Source organism: Lepus europaeus, chromosome 20 (assembly GCF_033115175.1).
Source record: "Lepus europaeus isolate LE1 chromosome 20, mLepTim1.pri, whole genome shotgun sequence".
NCBI classification, from domain to species: domain Eukaryota; kingdom Metazoa; phylum Chordata; class Mammalia; order Lagomorpha; family Leporidae; genus Lepus; species Lepus europaeus.
Genome location: NC_084846.1, coordinates 22,036,281 through 22,058,845, shown reverse-complemented (window position 1 = coordinate 22,058,845; position 22,565 = coordinate 22,036,281). Strand labels below are relative to the sequence as shown.

General features: G+C 40.3%; 1 protein-coding gene across 8 annotated transcripts in view; it reads left to right on the top strand.

Moving 5' to 3' along the window:
• SNX13 (sorting nexin 13) overlaps positions 1-22,565 on the top strand; it is a 138,194-nt gene that overhangs the window by 63,178 nt on the left and 52,451 nt on the right. For 6 of the 8 annotated variants that reach the window (XM_062179542.1, XM_062179537.1, XM_062179541.1 and 3 more), the window contains 6 exons: positions 8,485-8,606; positions 8,677-8,799; positions 10,335-10,423; positions 14,233-14,316; positions 21,728-21,866; positions 22,232-22,320. In XM_062179542.1, the coding sequence (XP_062035526.1) occupies positions 8,485-8,606; positions 8,677-8,799; positions 10,335-10,423; positions 14,233-14,316; positions 21,728-21,866; positions 22,232-22,320 (646 nt within the window). The remainder of the gene's footprint in view (positions 1-8,484; positions 8,607-8,676; positions 8,800-10,334; positions 10,424-14,232; positions 14,317-21,727; positions 21,867-22,231; positions 22,321-22,565) is intronic. The other 2 variants (XM_062179540.1, XM_062179538.1) reach the window with 1 other exon arrangement.

Below are 22,565 nucleotides of genomic sequence, written 5' to 3'. Positions count from 1 at the left end.
GGTTATGTGGGTAGATTCTTTGATCAGTTGTAGCATTTTTATTTTTTATTTTTGTGTGTGGGAGGCAGGCAGATGGGGTGGACAAAGTTAAAGCACTTAAAATAGAAATGAAGTAGTCATTTGTGTGCTACTGAGAACAGTTCATTGCATAGAGTGGGAATGGGTGAGGGTAACTTATGGAGATCTTGTGTGGGTTGCGACTGCAGCTAGTCTTAAAGAATTGGTATATTGGGGTTAAGCCACCACTTAACATGCTGGCATCCGATTCCCAAGTGATGGTTCGAGTCCCAGCTGCTCCACTTTTCCATCTACCTTCCCACCTACCCTCCTAATGTACCTGGGAAGGTAGTGGAAGATAACCCAAGCCCAAAATGGGCTGGGCCCCTGACACCCACGTGGGACACCAAAATGGAGTTCTAGGCTCCTGGCTTTGGCTTGGTGTGTGCCTGGCTGCTTGTGGCCATTTGGGGAGTGAGCTAGCAGATAGAAGATCTCCCTCACTCCCTTTCTTTCACTCAGCCTTTCAAATAAATAAATCTTGAAAAGAGAGTGGGTTTTTCTTGGGATAGGTAGGGGTGAAGGGCATGTGAGGACTGCAGCAGAAGAGTGGGGGCTGCTTTCTAGGAAGGGCATAGAGGATGGTGTGGTAAAGACCATGGGAGATTCAAGTGAACAGTACCTTGCATTTGCTCTGGGAAGTGACATGTTTCCATAGTGCTGCTGTGCTGTGTCGTGAAGTGTATAGGGAAGAGGTACAGACATGTAAGTCCTAGGATTTGCTGGCTATGATACAAATAGTATCAGTTTTTCTGGGATGATAGGTGTGTGTTCTTAAAGTTTGAACTCTTGTTATACTTACTTTTTGCTATATAAATAAGAAAAATAAATGGTATATTCCTAGACTCATTGGAAATACAAGCATAATTCAGGTAGTGGACATTTGCAACATCAAAGTTTTAAATTTTTTGCCATTTTGTATTTTTTAAAAAAAGATTTATTTACTATTATTTGAAAGGCATAGAGAGAGGGAGAGACACAAAGAGAGAAAGAGAGAGAGATCTTCCAGCTACCACTAATTTACTCCGCAAATATCCATAATGGCCAGGGCTGATCAGGCCAAAACTGGGAGCTTCGTCCTTGTCTCTCATGTGGATGGCAGGGAACCATGTACTTGGTTCCATCTTCCAGTGCTTTCCCAGGCCCAGCAGCAGGGAGCTAGATCATAGGGAGAGTGGCCAGGACTTGAACCAGCACCCATGTGGGATGCCAGCATTGTAGGCTATGGCTTAATCTGCTGCACCACAGACACCAGCCATAGCCATTTTATATTCCTTGCCATTTTAAAATTTCCAAAGCTGACTGCAAGAACTGCAAACTATTTTTTTTTTTTGAAGATTTATTTATTTGAAAAGTAGAGTTACAGAGATGCAGAAGCAGAGAGAGAGAGGGAGAGAGGTCTTCCATCCGCTGGTTCACTCCCAGAGTGGCCAAAATAGCTGGAGCTGGGCCAATCCAGAGCCAGGAGCTTCTTCTGAGTCTCCCACATGGGTGCAGGGACCCAAGGACTTGGGCCATCTTCTGCTTTCCCAGGCCATAGCAGAGAATTGGATCAGAAGTGGAGCAGCTGGGATTCGAACCAGCGGCTGCCATATGAGATGCTGGCACTGCAGGCGGCTGCTTAATACCTTTATACACTGTGCTTCTGTCACAGTGCTGGCCCCCTTCCTCTTTTTTTTTTTTTTTTTTTAAATTAATTATTTGAAAGTTACACACAGAGAGAAGGAGAGGCAGAGAGAGAGAGAGGTCTTCCATTTGCTGGTTCACTTCCCAACTGGCTGCAATGGCTGGAGCCGCGCCAGTCTGAAGCCAGGAGCCAGGAGTTTCTTCTGGGTCTCCCACACAGGTGCAGGAGTCCAAGAACTTGGGCCATCTTCCACTGCTTTTCCTTGGCCATAGCAGAGAGCTGGATCGGAAGAGGAGCAGCCAGGACTTGAACTGGAGCCCATATGGGATGCTGGCACTGTAGGCTCTGGCTTTACTCACTATGCCGCAGTGCTGGCCCCCTCTGTTTTTTAAAAACTGTATTTGAGAGAGAGAGAATTCTTACTCACTTGTTCATTCCCCAAATTCCTACAGTGGCCTGAATTGGGCCATGACAAAGCCAGGAGTCAACAATTCAATCCAGACCTCTCACTTAGGTTTCAGAGACAACAACCACTTGAGCCATCACCCACTGCCTCCCAGAGTCTGCATTAGCAGGAAGGTAGAATTGGGAGCTGGAGTAGGGATTGAACCAGGGCATTCCAACTTGGTACGTGAGTATTTTAACCCATGTCTTAATCACTAGCTCAAATGCCTGTCCCTCTCCACTTTTTAGGTTACTTGAAACTTTATTATTAAATTTATTAATTTTTGTATATACAGTGTTGTTGGACAGTCATGCTCATTTGTATTTTTTCCATAGCTACTTTTGAGTTGGCTAGTTGTGACAGAGACAGCATGGATTGCAAAGTAACCTAAAATATTGCTGTTTTCCTCTTTATAGAAATGTTTATTGATTCCTGGAGTAGATGGCTTTGTAGCCTTTGAAATATTAAGGAGTATTTTTAAATATATAGGAAATACATTAAAATGAAATTCATGTATAGTAAGGTATGTTACGATTTCAGCTGCGTAAAAATTTTTGAATATACATTATATGGCAAGGGCATTATTAAAAACACTGAAATATTGAGAGTTACCTTTGGATTGTGGGTTATGGCTCATTATAGCTAATTTAGAAAATCTGAAGAATTATATAAAAATCATGTGTTGCTTATAGATAAATAGCAATGAAGATACTATGATGACTTTTTAATAAAAATTATATACTTGTTTATTCGTGCTCAGTAGCTTCAAGCATTCTAGAAACTAATTAGTAGGCTGGAGTCAGGAACTCTGTCTGGATCCCCCACATACATAGGTGGCAAGAACTCAAGCAGCTGAGCCATCATCCTGTGCCTCTTAGGCACATTAGTAGGAAGGTGAATTGAAGTGCAGAGTAGCAGGACTCAGACCAGGTACCCTGATGTGGGTGTGGGCATCCCAAGCAGCACCTTAACCTCTTGTGCCACAATACTCCGCTCCCCCACCCACGCTCCCCCACCCACCCCATTTCCGTTTAACTTTTGTGAATGAGGAAGGTTTCATTTCGTTTTTAAGGTGGAGTAGAGAGAACTGAAAGTTAGGATCCTGATTTGTTTTACAAAACTTTGATCTCACTAAATATAACTAACAAAACTTTGATCTCACCAACTGTGTAATAAGATTCTTTGGCCAGGTTGATACTAATCTGATTTGTTTTCGCTCATGCTTCCTCCCAAAACACGCAAACCACACCACATTTTTAATTTTATTTTGGGGGTATTGTTTTTGTTTTTGTTTACTTTTTCTTTTTCTTTCTTTCTTTCTTTTTTTTTCTTTTTTTTTTTTTTTTGTTGTTAAGATTTATTTATTTACTTAAAAAGCAGAGAGAGAGAGTGAATGAATGTTTCCATCCACTGGTTAACTCCCCAAATGGCTGCGTTGGCCAGGGCTGGTCCAGACAGAAACCAGGAGCCTGGAACTTCCTTGAAGTCTCTCATGTGGTTGGCAGGGCATAAGTATTTGGGCCATCCTCTGCTGTATTCCCAAGTGTATCAGCCCGGAGCTGGGTTGGGAGTAGAGTAGCTGGGGCTCTACTCAGTGCTTCCATCTGCAATGCTGGCTTTGCAAGCAGTGGCTGTGCACCACAGAGCTTGCCCTTGGGGGAATTATTTTTAAGTTGGTGACATTGCTATTTAGAGTTTTATTTTCTTTGGGATTAAATTACTCCTGTGATTCAGTGTTTTTCTAAGTAGAAGTCTTAATGTAGGATTAATAATAAAGTTTATTTAAAGCTTTTATATTACATATTCTGTGTGGTCACAAAGGATGCTGGACTCAAAACCTAAAAGAGAAAGGTCACGGTAATACCACTGAAGAGAACGTTAGTCAAGGATCTTAGTCACCTTTTAATCAAATATTTAGATTTATCAACTGACCCTTTACCAGTTTTATATATTGTGTGTGTGTGCATTTATTTAGTTAATATAAATCACAGACTGAAGGCTGTAAGTGTACCTAGAGAAAACAAAGCCTGGAAAGTGATATGACTTGCTGAATTCTTAGGTAGTTCTTTTACTCTGGTCAGGGGTGTCTGAGCCGGTCCAATGCTCTTTGCAGAAATACTTAATTGATTTTGTTGTTGTTTGTGTTACTGATGATGAACCCCTTAGAATAGATAGAATGAGTGAAGCAATTTATTAAATCTAATCATCTCAGCCCACTTATTTGGGATATTGCTTGCTGTTTTAAAGAACTGGTGTTAAGTGACTTTGGGGCAAGGGGAGGTTCTCGGTACATGTTCTCTTTCAAGAAGAAATAAAGAAGTAACTGTGCCTCAGTGGCTCCTCTTCAAGCACCTGTTCCCAGTGCTCTGACTCTGGAAGAGGAGTCAGTGTATCAATCTGTATCACGCGCCTTCAGTGTTCAGGGTGTTACTTAGCTACCAGAGATGTGACTGAATAAAACAGAGTCCAATAGTTAGAAAAAAACGAAGCCTAGAGATTTTTTATTTTATAACAGCTACAAGATGTGAAAAGTTTGGTGCTACTGAAATGTGTATTCGAAGAACCAGACCTAGTCTGAGGAAATAGTGGAGACTACTTTAGATGAACCCCAAAGAGTGCGGGGAGTTGTCATGTGAATGTGGGGAAGGGAAGTTTTTGGAGGGAGGGCAGCAGACTTGGGAGAAGGAGTGGTTTGTCCAGAAGCACAGAAATCAGAAGGGGCATGTTTAAAGAGCGAACAAAGAGGAATGCCTCTGGGTACACAGAACAGAGAGGGGAAGAGGAGGAAATAAACAGTGAAGAAATAAGAAGGGCGTGGATAAGCAAGATCTGGAGAATGCTTAGCTCTGAAATAATGGGGAATTGTTGAGAGTTTTGAAAGGTCTTTTTGTACTATCATTTTGTATATATATTTTTATTTTTATTTATTTGAGAAGGGGGGAGGGGATAGAAATTTTTCCATTCCCTGGGTTTACTTCCCAAAAGCCACAATAGTCAGGGCTGGGTCAAGCTGAAGCCAGGAGCCTGATTCTCCATCTGTGTTTCCCGTATGGGTTCAGGGGCCCAACTACTTGAGCTATTGCTGCTGTTAACAGGAAGCTGGAATAGGAAACATAGCTGGGACACAGACCAAGACACTCCAGTAGTAGGACATAGGAATCCCAAGCAGCATCTTTTTAAAAAAGATAATTCTAACTGCTGTGTGGAACATGGAATAGAAGGGAGACCTAGAAGTACGATGGTGACTTTAGTGTTAGAGAGGCTGATATGTAAAAGTTATGTTCAGAAAAGTACACTTTATTATTTTGCTTTATTTCTGTGTTTTAATGAAAACCTGACTGCTCTTTTGCGTTCCTGGTTAATCATCTTTCTTGAAACTATGCTGTCACGATATGTGAGTTTCAGGGACCTGCTGTAACTTGTGTTTCCAGGTTAGGACTGATTATGTGACTTGTTATTTTGATCCTGTGTGAAGTATGCAGTCTTATTTTTAAATTCAGGAAATGAGGGCCGGTGCCGCGGCTCACTAGGCTAATCCTCCGCCTTGCGGCTCCGGCACACCGGGTTCTAGTCCCGGACGGGGCACCGATCCTGTCCCGGTTGCCCCTCTTCCAGGCCAGCTCTCTGCTGTGGCCAGGGAGTGCAGTGGAGGATGGCCTAAGTCCTTGGGCCCTGCACCCCATGGGAGACCAGGAGAAGCACCTGGCTCCTGCCATTGGATCAGCACGGTGCGCCGGCCGCAGCGCGCTACCGCGGCGGCCATTGGAGGGTGAACCAACGGCAAAAGGAAGACCTTTCTCTCTGTCTCTCTCTCACTGTCCACTCTGCCTATCAAAAAAAAAAAAAAAAAAATTCAAGAAATGATAGCTTATAACTAATAATAAAATGAAAGTGTAACAACACCCACTGTGCAATAACTCAGATGGTCTCATTAGAATAGGAATCAGGAGGGAATATGTAAAAAAAAAAAAAAAGCTTTGTGGACATACTTTAACAATAATTGATTATTAAGAGCTCTCATAGAAAGGTATGTAGTGGAAACAGTAGAAGGAAATGTGTCATATAAATGAATTTTTTAAATTTAACATTTACAGTCTATTTTTTACATATTTGTTACACACTAAAATTTAAGAAAATAAATGTCATAAAGTTTTTAAGTTTGTTAAGACAGATATTATTAGGAAATGTTTGTATATATTCTCCTAACTTATAAATAAGAAGCAATGTACTGTTTTTCTTTATAATTTAGCAAAGTTCCTTTGTACTGAGATTTATCTTCTGTTTGCATCTAGTCAATAGGAATGATTCAAGTAGGACATTCTACATTCAGCATATTTCTATATTAAAAAATCTGTTATTTAAAAGTTCAAGTAGTTTTTATATATTTGTCTTGATAGATGATTTCATTCATTCTGAAAATTTATAGTCCTCTAAAATGGGTATGAAATGGGTTCAAAATGCCTTCCAAAATTGGTAAAAAATTAATTTGTTTGAAAAGGTCAATAAATGAAATTACATTATACTACAAGACAGAACAGATATAACTTGAAAGATTATATATTGTTTTCTTCTAAATTTTTTAGAATGAAACTTAATGGATCAAGTGAGCTAGTGTTAGAGAAGAAAAGAGAGGTTGAGAGAGAGAGAGAGAGCAAACGATCCATCAGTCTTCCATCAGTTGATTCACTTCTCAAATTTTTCCAATAGCCAGTGCTGTGCCAGGCGGAAGTGAGTAGCCAGGGACTCCATCTGGTTCTCTCACATGGGTAGCAGGGGACTTGGGCCATCATCCACTGCCTTACCAGGCACATTAGCTAGATCAGAAGTGGAACAACTAGGATCCTGAACTCAAGGATTCCTTTTTATGCTAATTTGGTTTTTAATGCATATACTTAGAGTCTATTCTTTCTCTTCTTTTATGTGTATAAAACACTAGTTGTGCCTCTAAAAAATGAGTACAAATGTATGAATGGTATTTGAAAACAGTCATCTTGTTATTTTCTTGGTGCCTTCAGCAGTCTTAAAGAGTTTTCTGTCAAAAAGTAAAGTCCTTCACTAGCTTTTTCATTGTTAATGTGGTAATTACCACAGGAAATATGGGATAGAGTTTTGGTTTCTCCATAGCCCAGCATCTGAGTAAATAGTCTCCTTGTCTTTTATTTACTTGGCATGTTCATCAAAGAGTGAATTAATTTTAGTGCTGTTTTAAGAAAAGCAGTATTGGAAAAATATTTCAGATTATCAAAATAAAACTCAATCCAAGGAGAGAGGTAAATTACTTTTTGCATTATCTGTTGCAGTTGCTGTCTGTTTCATTGGTGTATTGAATTAACTGTTTTTTAAGAGTTCCGTTGGTTTTGAGATAGAGTACTTACAGGCCGGCGCCTTGGCTTAACAGGCTAATCCTCTGCCTTGCGGCGCCCGCACACCGGGTTCTAGTCCTGGTTGGGGCGCCGGATTCTATCCCAGTTACCCCTCTTCCAGGCCAGCTCTCTGCTATGGCCCGCGAAGGCAGTGGAGGATGGCCCAAGTCCTTGGGCCCTGCACCCCATGGGAGACCAGGAGAAGCACCTGGCTCCTGCCTTCAGAGCAGCGAGATGTGCTGGCCGCAGCGGCCATTGGAGGGTGAACCAATGGCAAAAAAAAAAAAAAAAAAAAAGGAAGACCTTTCTCTCTGTCTCTCTCTCTCACTATCCACTCTGTCAAAAAAAAAAAAAAAAAAAGAGTACTTAGATAATGTCATGAAATTAGAGATCACCTTTCTCATGGGTGTTTTGAAGGCTTTTATATGCATGCTATTTGTCCCATTTGTAACCATTTGTTAATAATTTCTTAATGGCCATATTTTAAAGTGCTGGTATATGCAAACAGAAACCAGTCAGCTTGTACCAAAGGTATTTGATTTAGAACTATTGGATTGTATAACTAAAGAGGAGAATGTAGAGAATTCTCAGAAAGGCTTCAGAAGAAACCAAGAAATGTCTGAAACGTCATTAAAAGCAAGCAAGAGACATTCTGAATCTCTGTTTGCTTTTGTCTGGGCTGAGAATTTGAATGATAATAGTTGTGGTCAGACTCATTTCAGATTTAATTATAAAAAATTAATTTCTTTTCCTATCCTAAGATTTAGGTAGTGCTTTTTAGGCGTTGGCACATAAAAATGCTTCAAATAATATTGTTAAAAGACTTGGTGGAGTATATTTGATGGATTTTGGATATTATAGAGTGCTGAACAAAATCACAGAATAGATAAATTTGCCATCTGTCATAATCATGCTATTTGTTGGTGCTTATTAAAATAAGTTTATATTTTTATAAAGTATATAATGCTTTGATATAATATGTTTTCTATAAGGTCAAAAGAAATAGACTGGCAACCTTATTTTACTACACGAATTGTAGATGATTTTGGCACACACCTACGAGTATTCAGAAAGGCTCAACAGAAAGTAACAGAGAAAGATGATCAAGTAAAAGGTAATGATGTTATTCGGTTTGAAATTTAGATTTAGAAATCTGATTCCCTTTATCATTTTGCATATCTCAGATTGTTCCTGTCTTTGTGCAGGTACAGCAGAAGATCTTGTAGATACCTTCTTTGAAGTTGAAGTGGAAATGGAGAAGGAAGTTTGCCGTGACCTAGTGTGCACTTCTCCCAAAGATGAAGAAGGTTTTCTTTTCACTGTACTCTTTTGAGACTAGTAACTGAATAGAGACAAGTTAACAGAACAAATCTAAGGGTGAAATTATTCTTACATAGGACAGGTAACATAGTAAAGACAATATTTATTTTATTTGTTGACTCTTAAAAATATTTCTAGATTCCTGTTTTTTTTAAAGCTTATCTTTAAAAATTAACCTGTCTTTTAAATTACAGCAAGTACAAACATTTTATAATCGAAAATTACATTTTATGAATGATAATAGTTTCTTTTATTCTTGAATTCACTATTTCTTCTTCAATAGCACATGTGTTACTTGAAAATATTTTCAAAGGGAATAATTATAACAATTTTGAATTGAATTTATAGGTTTAAATGGAGTTATCTTTTCTTTGTGGGAAGGTAGGCCAGGCAGATTTTAGTTGAAGATGTCTTTTTCCAGTTTTACAAACTATTGACTTTTTGCTAAGTGGCACATTTTTAAATTAGTAAGGTTGTTTATTTAATTATGTTCTTAGGAAGTATCAGCATAGGAACAACTACAGAGAAGCATATCCGGTTGTGGAAATTTTTTTTTAAAATTTTGAAAGTGTGCTAAATTAAATTTTTCCCTTTAATTCTCCCTTTTTCCTTCTTCCATTTGACATTTATTGTACCATTCAGTTTTAATTGCCTGTTTATTAGCACTGATATGAAATCACTAAATGAAAGTAGATGTATATCCCACACATCATTATATCTACTTTTTTTTTTTTTTGGGACAGGCAGAGTTAGACAGTGAGAGAAAGAGAGATAGAAAGGTCTTCCTTCTGTTGGTTCACCCCCCAAATGGCCGCCATGGCTGGAGCGCTGCACCTATCTGAAGCCAGGAGCCAGGTGCTTCCTCCCAGTCTCCCATGCAGGTGCAGGGCCCAAGCACTTGGGCCATCCTCCACTGCCTTCCGGGCCACAGCAGAGAGCTGGACTGGAAAAGCGGCAACCAGGGCAGAATCCGGCACCCCAACTGGGACTAGAACCTGGGTTGCCGGCGCCGCAGGCGGAGGATTAACCTAGTGAGCCGTGGCACTGGCCTATATCTACTTCTTTTATATATATTATTTATATAATATTCATAGCTACTAGAAGAGCATACTCTTTTTCTTGTGTTAAAACCTGTTAAGAGAGTGGAGATTTCTCTTGAAAGAATTACATGTGTATTTTTGAATGTATAGATAACTTATATATAAAAGTAATTAATATTTGGTGGAAGTTTAAAATGTATAGTACATTGAAAACTATTTTGGGAAAAAAACACTTTTGAAATTGAAGTTTCTGATGCAATTCAAAAATTTAAAACAATGGAATTTTTAAAAATGCTAGTTTAACTAATCAATACCTACTATTTGGAAGTGAAGCAGTTTTTAATGAGTACTGATGTGTACTAATTGTTAAAGTTATAAGCCAGTATTATCAGGAAACTGCTTGTTACTGATCTTATGTGATCAACAGTAGATGGAGACTTTAGATTTTCTAACATTATTACAGCGACTTTTTCTGTTTTTAGGATTCCTAAGGGATTTGTGTGAAGTCTTGTTGTACTTATTGCTACCTCCTGGAGATTTCCAGAACAAGATCATGCGATACTTTGTCAGGGTAAGCTTAAACTTTCACAGAGTGAAGGCTGTAAAAAACCTTAAGAACAGTAGTTCTCAAAAATGATGGTCACAAGACTGTTGAAAATTACTTGAAAATTGCCAAAGACCCCAAAGGACTTAGATTTATATGGATTTTCTCTGTAAGATTTATGTGTTGTAAATTAAAACAGAAGTTTTTAAAGCACACAAGGACATAAGCATGCATTCCATTACGAGCTGATTTGTGATGCCATCACACTACTTTTTTTTTTTTTTTAAGATTATGTATTTGAAAAGCAGAATTTACAGAGAGGCAGAGGTAGAGAAGTCTTGCATCTGATAGTTCATTCCCCAGATGGCCCCAATGGTCGGAGCTACACTGATCTGAAGCCAGGAGCCAGGAGCTTCCTCTGAGTCTCCTGCTTGAGTGCAGGGGCCCAAGGATTTGAGCCATCTTCTGTGCTTTCCCAGGCCATAGCTGGATTGGAAGTGGAGCAGCCAGGACTAGAAACGGTGCCCATATGGGATGCCGGCACTGCAGGTGGCGGCTTTACCCATTATGCCACAGCGCCGGCCCCCATGCTACCTCTTGAAAATGCCGCTTGCCAGGCTCCTGAGATAATGTGAGTGAAGAGATGGATAGTAATACTTTAGTATTACTTTGAAAATGGTTTGGAGAACGAGTTCAAGGGTCCTGACTACTGACTTTGAGAACTGCCTTATTTAGAGCTAGGCAGTTGTAGTTTTCATTATAAACAAGGGATGTTTATCACCAGATTAACATCTGCCACAGAATGAAGATATCAGTTACGGCACACGTTTCAGGTCAAGAGTCTACCTATGTGATCCTACAGACAACCCTCTCTGGAATAGCTCTGCAGTGTTTCTTATTACTTGCCATGTTTTTCTTCTTGAAACTCTTTTCTTTGCTTCTCTGTTGCATTGCTGTCTTCTCATTTTTTTTTTTTTCCTCCTTTGGTCTTTATTTTAGTTATTTCTATACACCTTCACTCCTATTCTGCTTCACTTTTAAATTTTCAAGTTTTTTGGTCCTAGGCCCTCTTCTTGATCATCAGTTTCTTTGCTTTAAGCAAATGAGTTCTAAATTTGTGACTTTGATACAGAATTCTTTTGAGCTGCAGAGTACTCTGAACCCACTACCTACTGGAAATCACCAGTCGAGTGACTCATAGGCCTTTTAAACTTCAGTGTTTGCAATGGAAGTCTTACTCTTGCCTCCATATTCTGCCTGCCTTTTAGTCTTCTCTCCATTCCTGGAAGTGGTATGACCATCAGATGTTTCAAATCCCAAGTCCTTTCCCAGTCACACAAGGCCCTGTGTTACAAGACTTTGTTTACCTCTGCAGCATTCATGTCATGTAATGTCAAAGAAAACTCGAGTTAGAGATTTCAGTGTAGAATTGAATCTTGTTCCAAATACAAGAGAGAGTGGAGGTTTGTAGCCAAGGAGCAGATTGGGGATCAGTGGATGGAAGATGACCAAGAGGTCAGGATTAAGGGGAGCTCTGGTTTTGTGGACTTAACAGGATCGTTGGAGAAGGCAGGCCAGCGTGGTCAGACAGTGTGGGTGGGGCATGAGGCATCTGATCTGCAATCAGGGTTGGGAGGTTCTAGCTGAACTTTATTGGTAGGCTTCTTGCTGAAACTGCCATGGGATGATGAACAGACATGGAAGCCCAAAGGCCAAGTCCTCATCGGGAGGAGGGTTCAAAAAAGCCTGATAGGAGTTTGGTCAAGGACACAGTCTGTATCAACAGTCGCTGTGACTGATGTGACTCTGGCTTTCTTTCCAGAAGTGCCCTTCTCCTTCTCACCTTAAGGCTGTCTCAAACACTTTGTTCCTCTGATAGAATGATTCCTCTTTTTTTCTCTTTGGCTAAATTTTATTCGTTGTCAGCATCCTCATTTGCTGTCGTTTTCTCAGAGATGCCTCCCTAAGCACCTGTTCTCCAGGCCCTCACGGTCCCGTCACTGTGGGCCTTCCCCACTTGTTTTCCTTCACAGTGTTTACCGTATTTTGAAGTGATCATTGGGTTTTTCTATTTACTTAACTTGATGTCTCTTATCCCAGGTGAACTTAAATTCCATGAAAAACAGGGGTCATATTAGCATTTATCATCCTCATATACTTAGTGGTTAACACAGTACCTGGGACATAGCAGGTACTAAATCACAGTCTAATGCAAGAGGAAACCCTCTTGCTACCCATGTTACACATTACTGATGATGAAACTATTAAATGAGGCTGTTGTTTACAGTAAGTAGGATTGCTGTAGGTTTCTCTTTTATGTCAGCATTTCAGTTCTTTTTGGGTTGAATTTAATGGGATTAGGATGATTGTAGATTAGTGCATTCAGCAAATCATTTTGTTTTCCCCTTTACTCAAAAGATGCTCTTTGTCTTTTATCACTAATTAAACACAGTTTCCTGGAATACATCATGCTTAGATCAAATAACAGATGAAAGAGTTCTTCCTTTGTATGGATCTGTTGTATAGGTTGCACAGAATGTGGTATTTGAGGTAATTGGAGTTTTAATTGCCTCACTTTCTTTTCATTGCTGAGTTTTATTTAGTTGAAGAATCATGGCTTTGGTGGCTTTCTGTAATTTGGGCCCCATATGTGATAGTTGGTGCTGTTTTCTAGAAATTGGGGTTCTGGGGCTGGTGCTGTGGCGCAGTGGGTTAATGCCCTGGTCTAAAGCACCTGTATCCCATATGGGTACCGGTTCTGGTCCTGGCTGCTGCTCTTCTGATTCAGCTCTCTGCTATGGCCTGGGAGGGCAGTAGAAGATGGGCCAAGTCATTGGGCCCCTGCATCCATGTGGGAGACCCGGCAGAAGCACTAGGCTCCTGACTTTGGATCAGCACCGCTCTGGTCATTGCAGCTGTCTGAGGAGTGAACCAGCGGATGGAAGACCTCTCTCTCTCTGTCTCTGCCTCTCTCTAACTCTGTCTTTCAAAAATAAATAAAATAAATCTTAAAAAAAAGAAGTGGAGGTTCTTAGAGTAGGAATTATTTGTAAAATGGCTACTTACTTTGAAATGTTCAAAGCTCGCAGGAGCATCTGTATAGGAATTGTTGAATCAAGTAATTAATCCTTGACCAACCACGCTCTTCTGTGGGGCAGATCAGGAGATCAAGAAATTTTGTAAATGAGATCAACTGATTGCATTAGTAAAGGAAACAGTTTACTCTCAATTCTGCCATATGTGCTTTACTCTGATTTGGAAAAGAAATTTTGAGGGAGCCAGTGTCATGGTACACCAGGATAAGCTTCTGTCTGGGTAGCCAGCTCCCATATGGGCACCTGTTCAAATCCTGGCTGCTCCACTTACAATCTAGTGGCCTAGGAAGGCAGTGGAAGATGGCCTGGGTCCTTGGGCCCCTGCACTTGGGTTGGGGAGGGGAAGAGGCTCCTGGCTCCTGGCATCAAATTGGTGCAGCTCTGGTCATTGCAGCCATCTGGGGAGTAAACCAACAGATGGAAGATCTTTCTCTCTCTGTCTCTGCCTCTCAGTAACTCTGCCTTTCAGATAGATAGATAGATAGATAAATAGATAAATCTTTTTTTTAAAAAATCATGTACTAGAGGTATCCTTTAGCTTTTTTCTAGTTGTCAATGTGCAGATGTGTCCATGTTGCTATGGTACCTTTATCTTATTTATTTTAACTGAAGTATATACTAGCTTGTCTTTTCAAGTTTTATGTCCACATGTGCCATACCTTTCCTAGGAAAGTTATTTTATGCTATTGATTTGAAGTAAACATTTGATTAAATTTGTTTTGTTTTTAAAAACTGTTTTAGGAAATCCTTGCACGAGGAATTCTTCTTCCATTAATAAATCAACTCAGTGATCCTGATTATATTAATCAATATGTCATATGGATGGTAAGTACTTTTTAAAATTATAACTCTGTTTTTGAAACAGTGTTTTAGATGTGAATACTGTGTCTGAAGGTAAAAATACCTGCTTATTGGAAATTGTCAAGGGGAGTGACATCAGCAAGATAGTGACATGAGAAGCCCCAGATACCATTACTCCCACAGAAATGCCAACTTAATGTATGGTTCAGAAAACCTGTATGAGAACCGCAGAAACCAGATAAGAAGTCTTAATACCACAAGTAAGTCTGAAGCCAAGAATGGCTACATTTAAATAAAAAGAAAAGTTACTTCCTTTTAACTGTGTCAACATCTCCGCTAACCTGGCACAACTCCCAATTGAGATTACTGTTGAGAGGGAAAGAGATTCAATGTTGGGATTCCTCAAAGAGCTGCCCCGAGTTTCTCTCTCTCCTGACATGGACCGTGGTAGGGAGCTGGTATCATCTGGATACTGGGGAGAGCATAGAGCACACAAGGCAGCTCAGCAGCTTGTGTGGAGACCAGAGAACTAGTAATACCACGGATAAAATCCTGTGGTCAGAATTGGGACTTCTCCCACTAGAGGGAAAGAGCGAATGGGACCTGCATCCACTTGTGGGATTTCCAGGGGGATACCTGTGGTGCTGTTTCTGTGGCGCTTGAATGGGAGCCCTGATGAAGCAAGCACACCTTGATGCCTGGTGGCTGTGGAGGACAGAGGAAAGCTCAGTGGCTGTGGTAATATCAGAAGGCTTCTGTAGACAGACCGGGGAGCAAGTAACTAAGACACGAGAAAGAAACCAACTGGGACATTAGAGAAGGTGCAGCCCTGTAGAAGATTTGTGAGGTCCATCAGAATCTGTAGGGCTGGTCAAAGTCCTCCTCTGTGTGACGCTGGTCTGCAAATCTAGGATGGGTGGCCCTGTTTTCAGGTGTAAAAATCACAGCATAAAGTGGCCACCTGATGAATGAGAACAGGGCTAAAATAAAAGGACCACATGAATATTCAGGAACTGCAGAAACATATCTGAAAAAGAACTGAAAATAAACAAGGACCAGCATTGTGCAGACAGTTAAGGCAGTGCCTTTGATGCTGGCGGTCCCTATCCAAGTGCTAGTTAGAGTCCTAGCCACTCCACTTCCAATCCAGCTCCCTGCTAAAGCAACAGGGAATGCAGTGGAAGATGGCCCAAGTGCTTGAGCCCCTGCCAGTCATGTGGGAGACATGGGTGGAATTTCTGGCTCTTCAGCCTGGTCCAGATCTGGGTGTTGCAGCTACTTGGGGAGTGAACCAGCAGATAGACGATCTCATTCTCTCTTTCTGTTGCTTTATCTTTCGAACAAATAATCTTACCAAAATTAAATATATTTGAAATAACCATCTTAAAGAAGTTCAGCATATTAAGCGAGAACACAGACAGCAATGTTAGGAAGCGACAATATGTGAACTAAAATGAAATTAGCAACAAAGGGAAACAATACAAACAGCTCTGCAGCTAAAAATTGCAATAATAGAATTCAGAAATTTATTAGAGGGGATTCACAGCAGACCTGTAGTCAGGGAACCTGAAGACGAGTCATTTGAAACTATTGAGACAGAGGAACAACTAAAAAGGAAGAAAAATGAAGAAAGCCTAAGGGACTTATGAGACACCATAATGAAATCTGTATATGCATTATGAAATATTAATGAGAGAGAGGGCGATGGGCGGAGAATTTGTTTGAAGAAATAATAGCGGAAAATTTCTCAAACCTAAGAAAGGAAATGGACATCTGAATTCAAGAAGCTTTAGAGAACTCCAGCTAGGGTGAACCTGAAGAGACACTGTAACAGAGGCATGGTAATCAAACTGCCAGTCAGAGTCCAGGGCAGGCATTGTGGCACAGCACTTTGAGCCATCGCTGGAGATGGCATCCCACTTCCCAGTGCTATTAGAGTCCTTGCTACTTCACCCTACTGATCCACCTTCCTGTTCATTCTTGTGTGAGACAATAGGTGGTGATGATGATTCAAATACTTGAACTCTTGTCATTCACATGGGGGACCCAGATGAATTCCTGGCTCCTGGCCTCAGCCTGGTCCAGCCATGGTTGTTGCAGCATGTGGGTAGTGAACCAGGAGATGGTTCTCTTCTTCCCTCCCTCTTTCTGTCACTCTTCCTTTCAAGGAGGTGAGAATATGTTAAGGGGGGGAAAAAAAAGAGAATCTTGAAAGCAGCAAGAGAAAAGCAAATCATCACGTACCAGAGAACACCTATAGGAATATCAGCAGAAATCTTGTGAGACCAAAAGAGTGACTTAATAAATTCAGAGTGCAGAAAGAAAAACAGAACAAAACAACAACAAATCTGCTACCAAGGAATACTATAACTCTCGATCCTGTGCTTTTAAAAGGAAGGAGAAATAAACATCTTCCTAGATGAGTTAATGCTGAGGAGGTTCATCACCATGAGACCTGCCTTACAGGAACTTTTAGAGGGAGTCCATGAAATTAAGACAAAAGGAGGCTGGATACAAGCAGCATGAGAGCATATGAAAATACAGAGCTCCTTGGTAAAAGTAAATATATAGAAGCACATAATCCTGTAACACTGAAGTGGTGGCACATAAATCACTTTTAATTTCGATACAGAATTTAAAAGATAAAAATATCAGACTATGTTAATGGGTATAAAATATAAAATGATCTAATGTGTGGCATTGATAGTATAAAGTGAGGGGAACATAAAATGAGTACTTTTTTACATAATTCAAGTTAAGTTGTTTTTAGTTTAAATATTTTATGATTGTAAGTTGTTTTCTGTAAGCCACATGGTAACCACAAAGAAAATATGGAGGATTCACACAAAAAAGAAAGGAATCAGTGTGTGCCACTAAGTCAACAAAACACATAGGAAGGCAGTAGCGTAGGAAAAGATGGACAAAATACCATAAAGAAATACAGAAAACAGTGACCAGAATGGCAATAGTCTCTCCCTATCGGTAATGACTTTAAATGGAGATGGATTAAACTCCCCAGTCAAAAGACAGAATGACTAAATGGATGAATGAATAACACCTAACTATATTCTTTGTATAGGAGATTCAGTTTTGTTATAAGGGTATTAATGGGCTAGAAGTAGAAGGATGATATAATCCGTGCAAGTGGAAGTTGAGATGGGTGAGACTGAAAGTTACCAACTTCTATTCACGAGGTTGTTTGACCTAGCAATCAGCTCATTTCCTGAGGTTTGGGAGTGAGGGTGGCGGTAAGACAGTCTTCTCATTAGCATATGAAAAACCTTCTCTTTCCTTGGATTCCATGGATTTTGGGAGATAGAGGTCAGCAAACCAGAGCAAAGGCCAAATACATATTTCACGATACCACAACTTAGCCAAACTTTCAGCAGTACTAACAGGGAAGTTTGTATGGAGCGGGCGCCATGGTGTAGTGGGTAAAGCTCCTGTCTGCAGTGTGGCATCTGTATCCCATATGGGCACCAGTTCGAGTCCTGACTGCTTCACTCCCTATCCAGCTCCCTGCTAATGGCCTAGGAAAGCAGGAAAGGATGGCCCAAGTGCTTGGGCCCCTGCACATGTGTACACACACACCCACCATGGGATACCTGGAAGAAACTCCTGTTTCCTACCTTTGGATCAAGCTAGCTCTGTACAATGTGGCCATTTGAGGAATAACCAGCTGATAGAAGATCCTGCTTGCTCTCTGTCTCTTTCTTTCCCTAAATGCCCTTCAAAGAAATAATTTTTTTTTTTAAAGAAGGAAGTTTGTAATTGTAAATGCCTACATTAAAAATGAGCAAAAATCCCAACTTAACCTAATGCTGCATCTCAGGAAACTAGAAATTAAAAAAAAATTAAACCGATAGTAGGTCGACATTTCCCAAGGGTTGCCTTATGGGACAGTCAGGTAAGCTGCAATGCCAGCTTCCCATATGAGTGCTGGTTCAAGTCCCAGCTGCTCTGCTTCCAATCCAGCCCCCTGCTAAAGCTCCTGGGAAAGCAACGAGGCTAGCCCAAGTGCCTGGGTCCATGACACCCATGTGGAAATCTGGATGGAGATCTGGGCTCCTGGCTTTGGCCTTTACCAGTCCTAGCTGTTGTAGCCATTTGTGAGTGAACCAGTTGATAGAAGATCTCTGTCTCCCTCTCTGTAACTCTGCCTTTTAAAAAATTTTTAAAAACTTGAAAAAAATCTTCTCAATAAGTAAAAAAACCAAGACTGGATAGTTTGACTGGAGAATTCTAACAGGCATTTAAAGGAGAATGAAACTGCTCCAAAAAGCTGAAGAGGGCACAGTGCTTCCAAACTAATTATCCTGATACTACTAAAAAGGAAAACCATAGACCAACATGCCTTGATGACTGTTGGGGCAGATTTTCAAGTAACCCCATTTATAAAAGCATGAAGAAGACTAGAATACTTAGGAATTAACTAGTAAGGCAAAAGATATGTGCGGTGAAAACTACAAAACATTGTTGAAAGAAATCAGAGAACACAAATAGCCGGCGCCGCGGCTCACTAGGCTAATCCTCCGCCTTGCGGCGCCGGCACACCGGGTTCTAGTCCCGGTTGGGGCACCGGATTCTGTCCTGGTTGTCCCTCTTCCAGGCCAGCTCTCTGCTGTGGCCAGAGAGTGCAGTGGAGGATGGCCCAGGTCCTTGGCCCTGCACCCCATGGGAGACCAGGAGAAGCACCTGGCTCCTGCCATCGGATCAGCGCGGTGTGCTGGCCGCAGCGCACCAGCCGCGGCGGCCATTGGAGGGTGAACCAACGGCAAAGGAAGACCTTTCTCTCTGTTTCTCTCTCTCTCACTGTCCACCCTGCCTGTCAAAAAAAAAAACAAAAAACAAAACAAAAAAAAAAACAGGATAGAGACCCAGAAAGAATCCTTCATGGATATGGTCAAAGTATCTTCTGTATAGTCATCAACAGACTGCACAACAGGAAAGGATAATATATCTTCAGCAGATCATGTTGTGAAAACTAGGTAACCGTGTGCAATATAATGAACTTGGACCCTTACCTTATGCCGTTTGCTCATGCAGTAATCAGTGCAAAATGGATCAAAGACCTAAATGTAAGACTTGAGACTATAAGACTCCTAGAAAACCTTCATGGATTTGGCTATGATTTCTTAACTATGACACTAAAAATTCTGGCAACAGAAACAAAAAAAGACAGTGGAAGTACTCCAAACTATGAAGCTGCACAGCAAGAAAATAATCACCATAGTAAAAACTTTCAGAATGGGGGAGTCTGTTTGCGAGCCATGCATCGGATTAGGAGTAAGAGGTTATTACTTATATATATATATATATATATATATATATATATATATATATATAAACACACATACACACAAAACTGCAACTTGATAACAGCAAAAAACAAAGTGACTATTTTAGAAATTTGTTTTTTTGTTTTTGTTTTTTTTGAAGGACAGGGAGAAACAAATCTTCCTGTTGGTTGATTCATTTCCATTTGCTGGTTTACTCATCACTAGCCAGGTTTGGGCCAAGCTGAAGCTGGGAGCCTAGAACTCAGTCTGGATCAGTCACGTGGGTGACAGGGACTCAACTACATTAGCTATCACTGCTCCCCTCCCAGGGTGCACAGTAGCAGAAAGCTGGAATTGGAAGCAGAACTGGGACTTGAACCTAGGCAGGCATCCCAAGGGCATCTTAATCAGCATTCTAAATGGCTACCCCAAAAATCAACTTTAAAATGGGTGAAGAATATGAAGACAGTTCTTTGTATTAGTTATACATATGTCCAACAGTTACATGACAAAATGCTCAACATCCCCAATCATTATGGAAATACAGCTCAAAGCTGCATTAGCTATCATCTTACAAATGCTTATGGCCACTGTGAAATTAAAAAGAAAACAAGTATTGGCACAGGTGTGGAGAAATTTGAGCCTTTATATACTAGTTGGAATGTAAAGTAATCAGTTCTTAGATTCCTCATTTTCTTGACCTATTTTAAACATTTGACAAAGCTTATCAATTTCCTTGTTAGAACACTTTTAATTTGGCTTGTTAGGGCAAAACACTTGATTTTTCTTCTATCTTTCAGATCTTTGTCATTCTTTTTTTTGCTACTTAAGTGTGTCAAATCTCTGTCCTTGTGTCTCTTTTCTGCCTCGTGCCTCTTTTCTGTTGATGGTTCTCACCTAGGTTCATGGTATTAAATGTCATGTTTATGTCAGTAATTTTGCAGTGCCCCTTCTTTCTAGTCCTCCTCCCTGAATGCTTGTGCTTCCTGTGCATGGTCACAACACCTTCATTTGGATTTTTAATGTGATCTCACATTTATCATGGCCAAAACCAAGCTTCTGATACTCTGCCCTTACTGCAAAATAACCCTGACCTTCTGGATGGTTCCTCCATCTTGTTTAAGAGTAACTCCGTTAGCTGGCGCCGCGGCTCACTTGGCTAATCCTCCGCCTGCGGTGCTGGTGCACCAGATTCTGTCCTGGTTGCTCCTCTTCCAGTCCAGCTCTCTGCTATGGCCCGGGAGTGCAGTGGAGGATGGCCTAGGTCCTTGGGCCCTGCACCCGCATGGGAAACCAGGAGGAAGCACCTGGCTCCTGGCTTCGGATTGGTGCAGCGCGCTGGCCGCAACGTGCCGGCTGTAGGGGCCATTTAGGGGGTGAACCAACGGAAAAAGGAAGACGTTTCTCTCTGTCTCTCTCTCTCCCTCACTGTCTTAACTCTGCCTGTCAAGAAAATTAAAATTAAAATTAAAAAAAAAGTAACTCTGTTGTTCTAGTTGTTCAGGCCAAGAATCTTGATGTAGTTCGTATTTCTTTTTATTTCATACTCATATCTGATTTGTTAGCCAATTCTTTTGGCCCTGTCTTTATTTCTTACCACAAAACACTTTACTGGAAAAGCACTTTGCAGAGCACTTTTTTATTGCCACCACTCTACTTCTAGGCACCGTGTTGTTTTTCCCCTCTCTACTCTGCCTTTATTTTATTTTTATAGAGCAACACAGTGATTCTGTTATGTTTCATGTCAGTGTGTCTTCTTCTGTTTAAGCCTTCCAGTAGCCTCCAATTTCCTTCAAATTGAAAGCCAAAACCCTCACTCTGTAAGACTCGCTCTGCATTACTGCTGACTCAGCTTCTCCTCAGCCCATCTTTAGTTTAGTTCCAGCCACCCAGACTTCCTTGCTGGCAGTGGACTCTCTGAGCATACCCTTGTCCTTTCCAGCTTGTCTACTTGTATTTTACTTACTTTATTTGCCATTTGCGACCTATTAGGATATAAGTATCATGAATAAAAGCTTTCTGTTTCTCTTGTAAGCCTTGGGTTTGGAACAAGTGGTACCTGGCCCATGGCAGGCACTTAGGACTCACTTCTCCCCATAATAATGAGTTCCCCTCCCACCTATTTTTGTTTTTGTTTTTTTAAACTTGATTTTCAGATCCGTGATTCTAATTGCAGCTATGAGGCCTTTATGAACATTATTAAATTGAGTGACAACGTTGGAGAGCTAGAAGCGGTTAGAGATAAGGCAGCGGAAGAATTACAGTATCTTAGATCTCTAGATACAGTTGGTGATGGTAAGTAATTAAGTAAAATAATGTTTTCTTTAAGGATTATTATATGTTCAAACAAAATTTTAATTTACCCAAATGTCGTTTTATGTTATTAGTTGGTTTTACCTTAAACAAGTCTTCTCTGTTAATATTGTACTTAGAATACAAACTTTATTTTCTAAATGTGAGACTGATTATTCCAAGTATCTCTAAATAAAGTTATCGGCATGTCATAATTTTAGTTAAATGTCACAATACAGTTTTAGAATATTTATTTACTGCATAAAATAATTGCTATACTAATTGGTTATTTTGTTAAATTGTAGGTATATGTTTAAATTGTTTCACAGGTAGCTTTCCTGGCTTATAATCAATTTGTTTGTTTTTAGATATCAACACTATCAAAAATCAAATAAATAGCTTATTGTTTGTAAAGAAAGTATGTGATTCAAGAATACAGCGGTTGCAGTCAGGCAAAGTAAGTAAGACACTTTGGAATTAAAAATAGTTATAAGTGCTTTATAGTAATTAGAATGCTGAGTAAGTAATGAAAAGTAGCAGACTAACCAGCACAGCACTCTAAAATAATTTTTAGAAACATTTACTCATATGCAGTGTCACATGGTATGAGGCTGATTTAAAACCATTGCCTGAAAAAATGCTAACCAAATTAAATGTTTTGTGACTTGTTTGTTGATTTACTCATTCAGATATCACACTGAA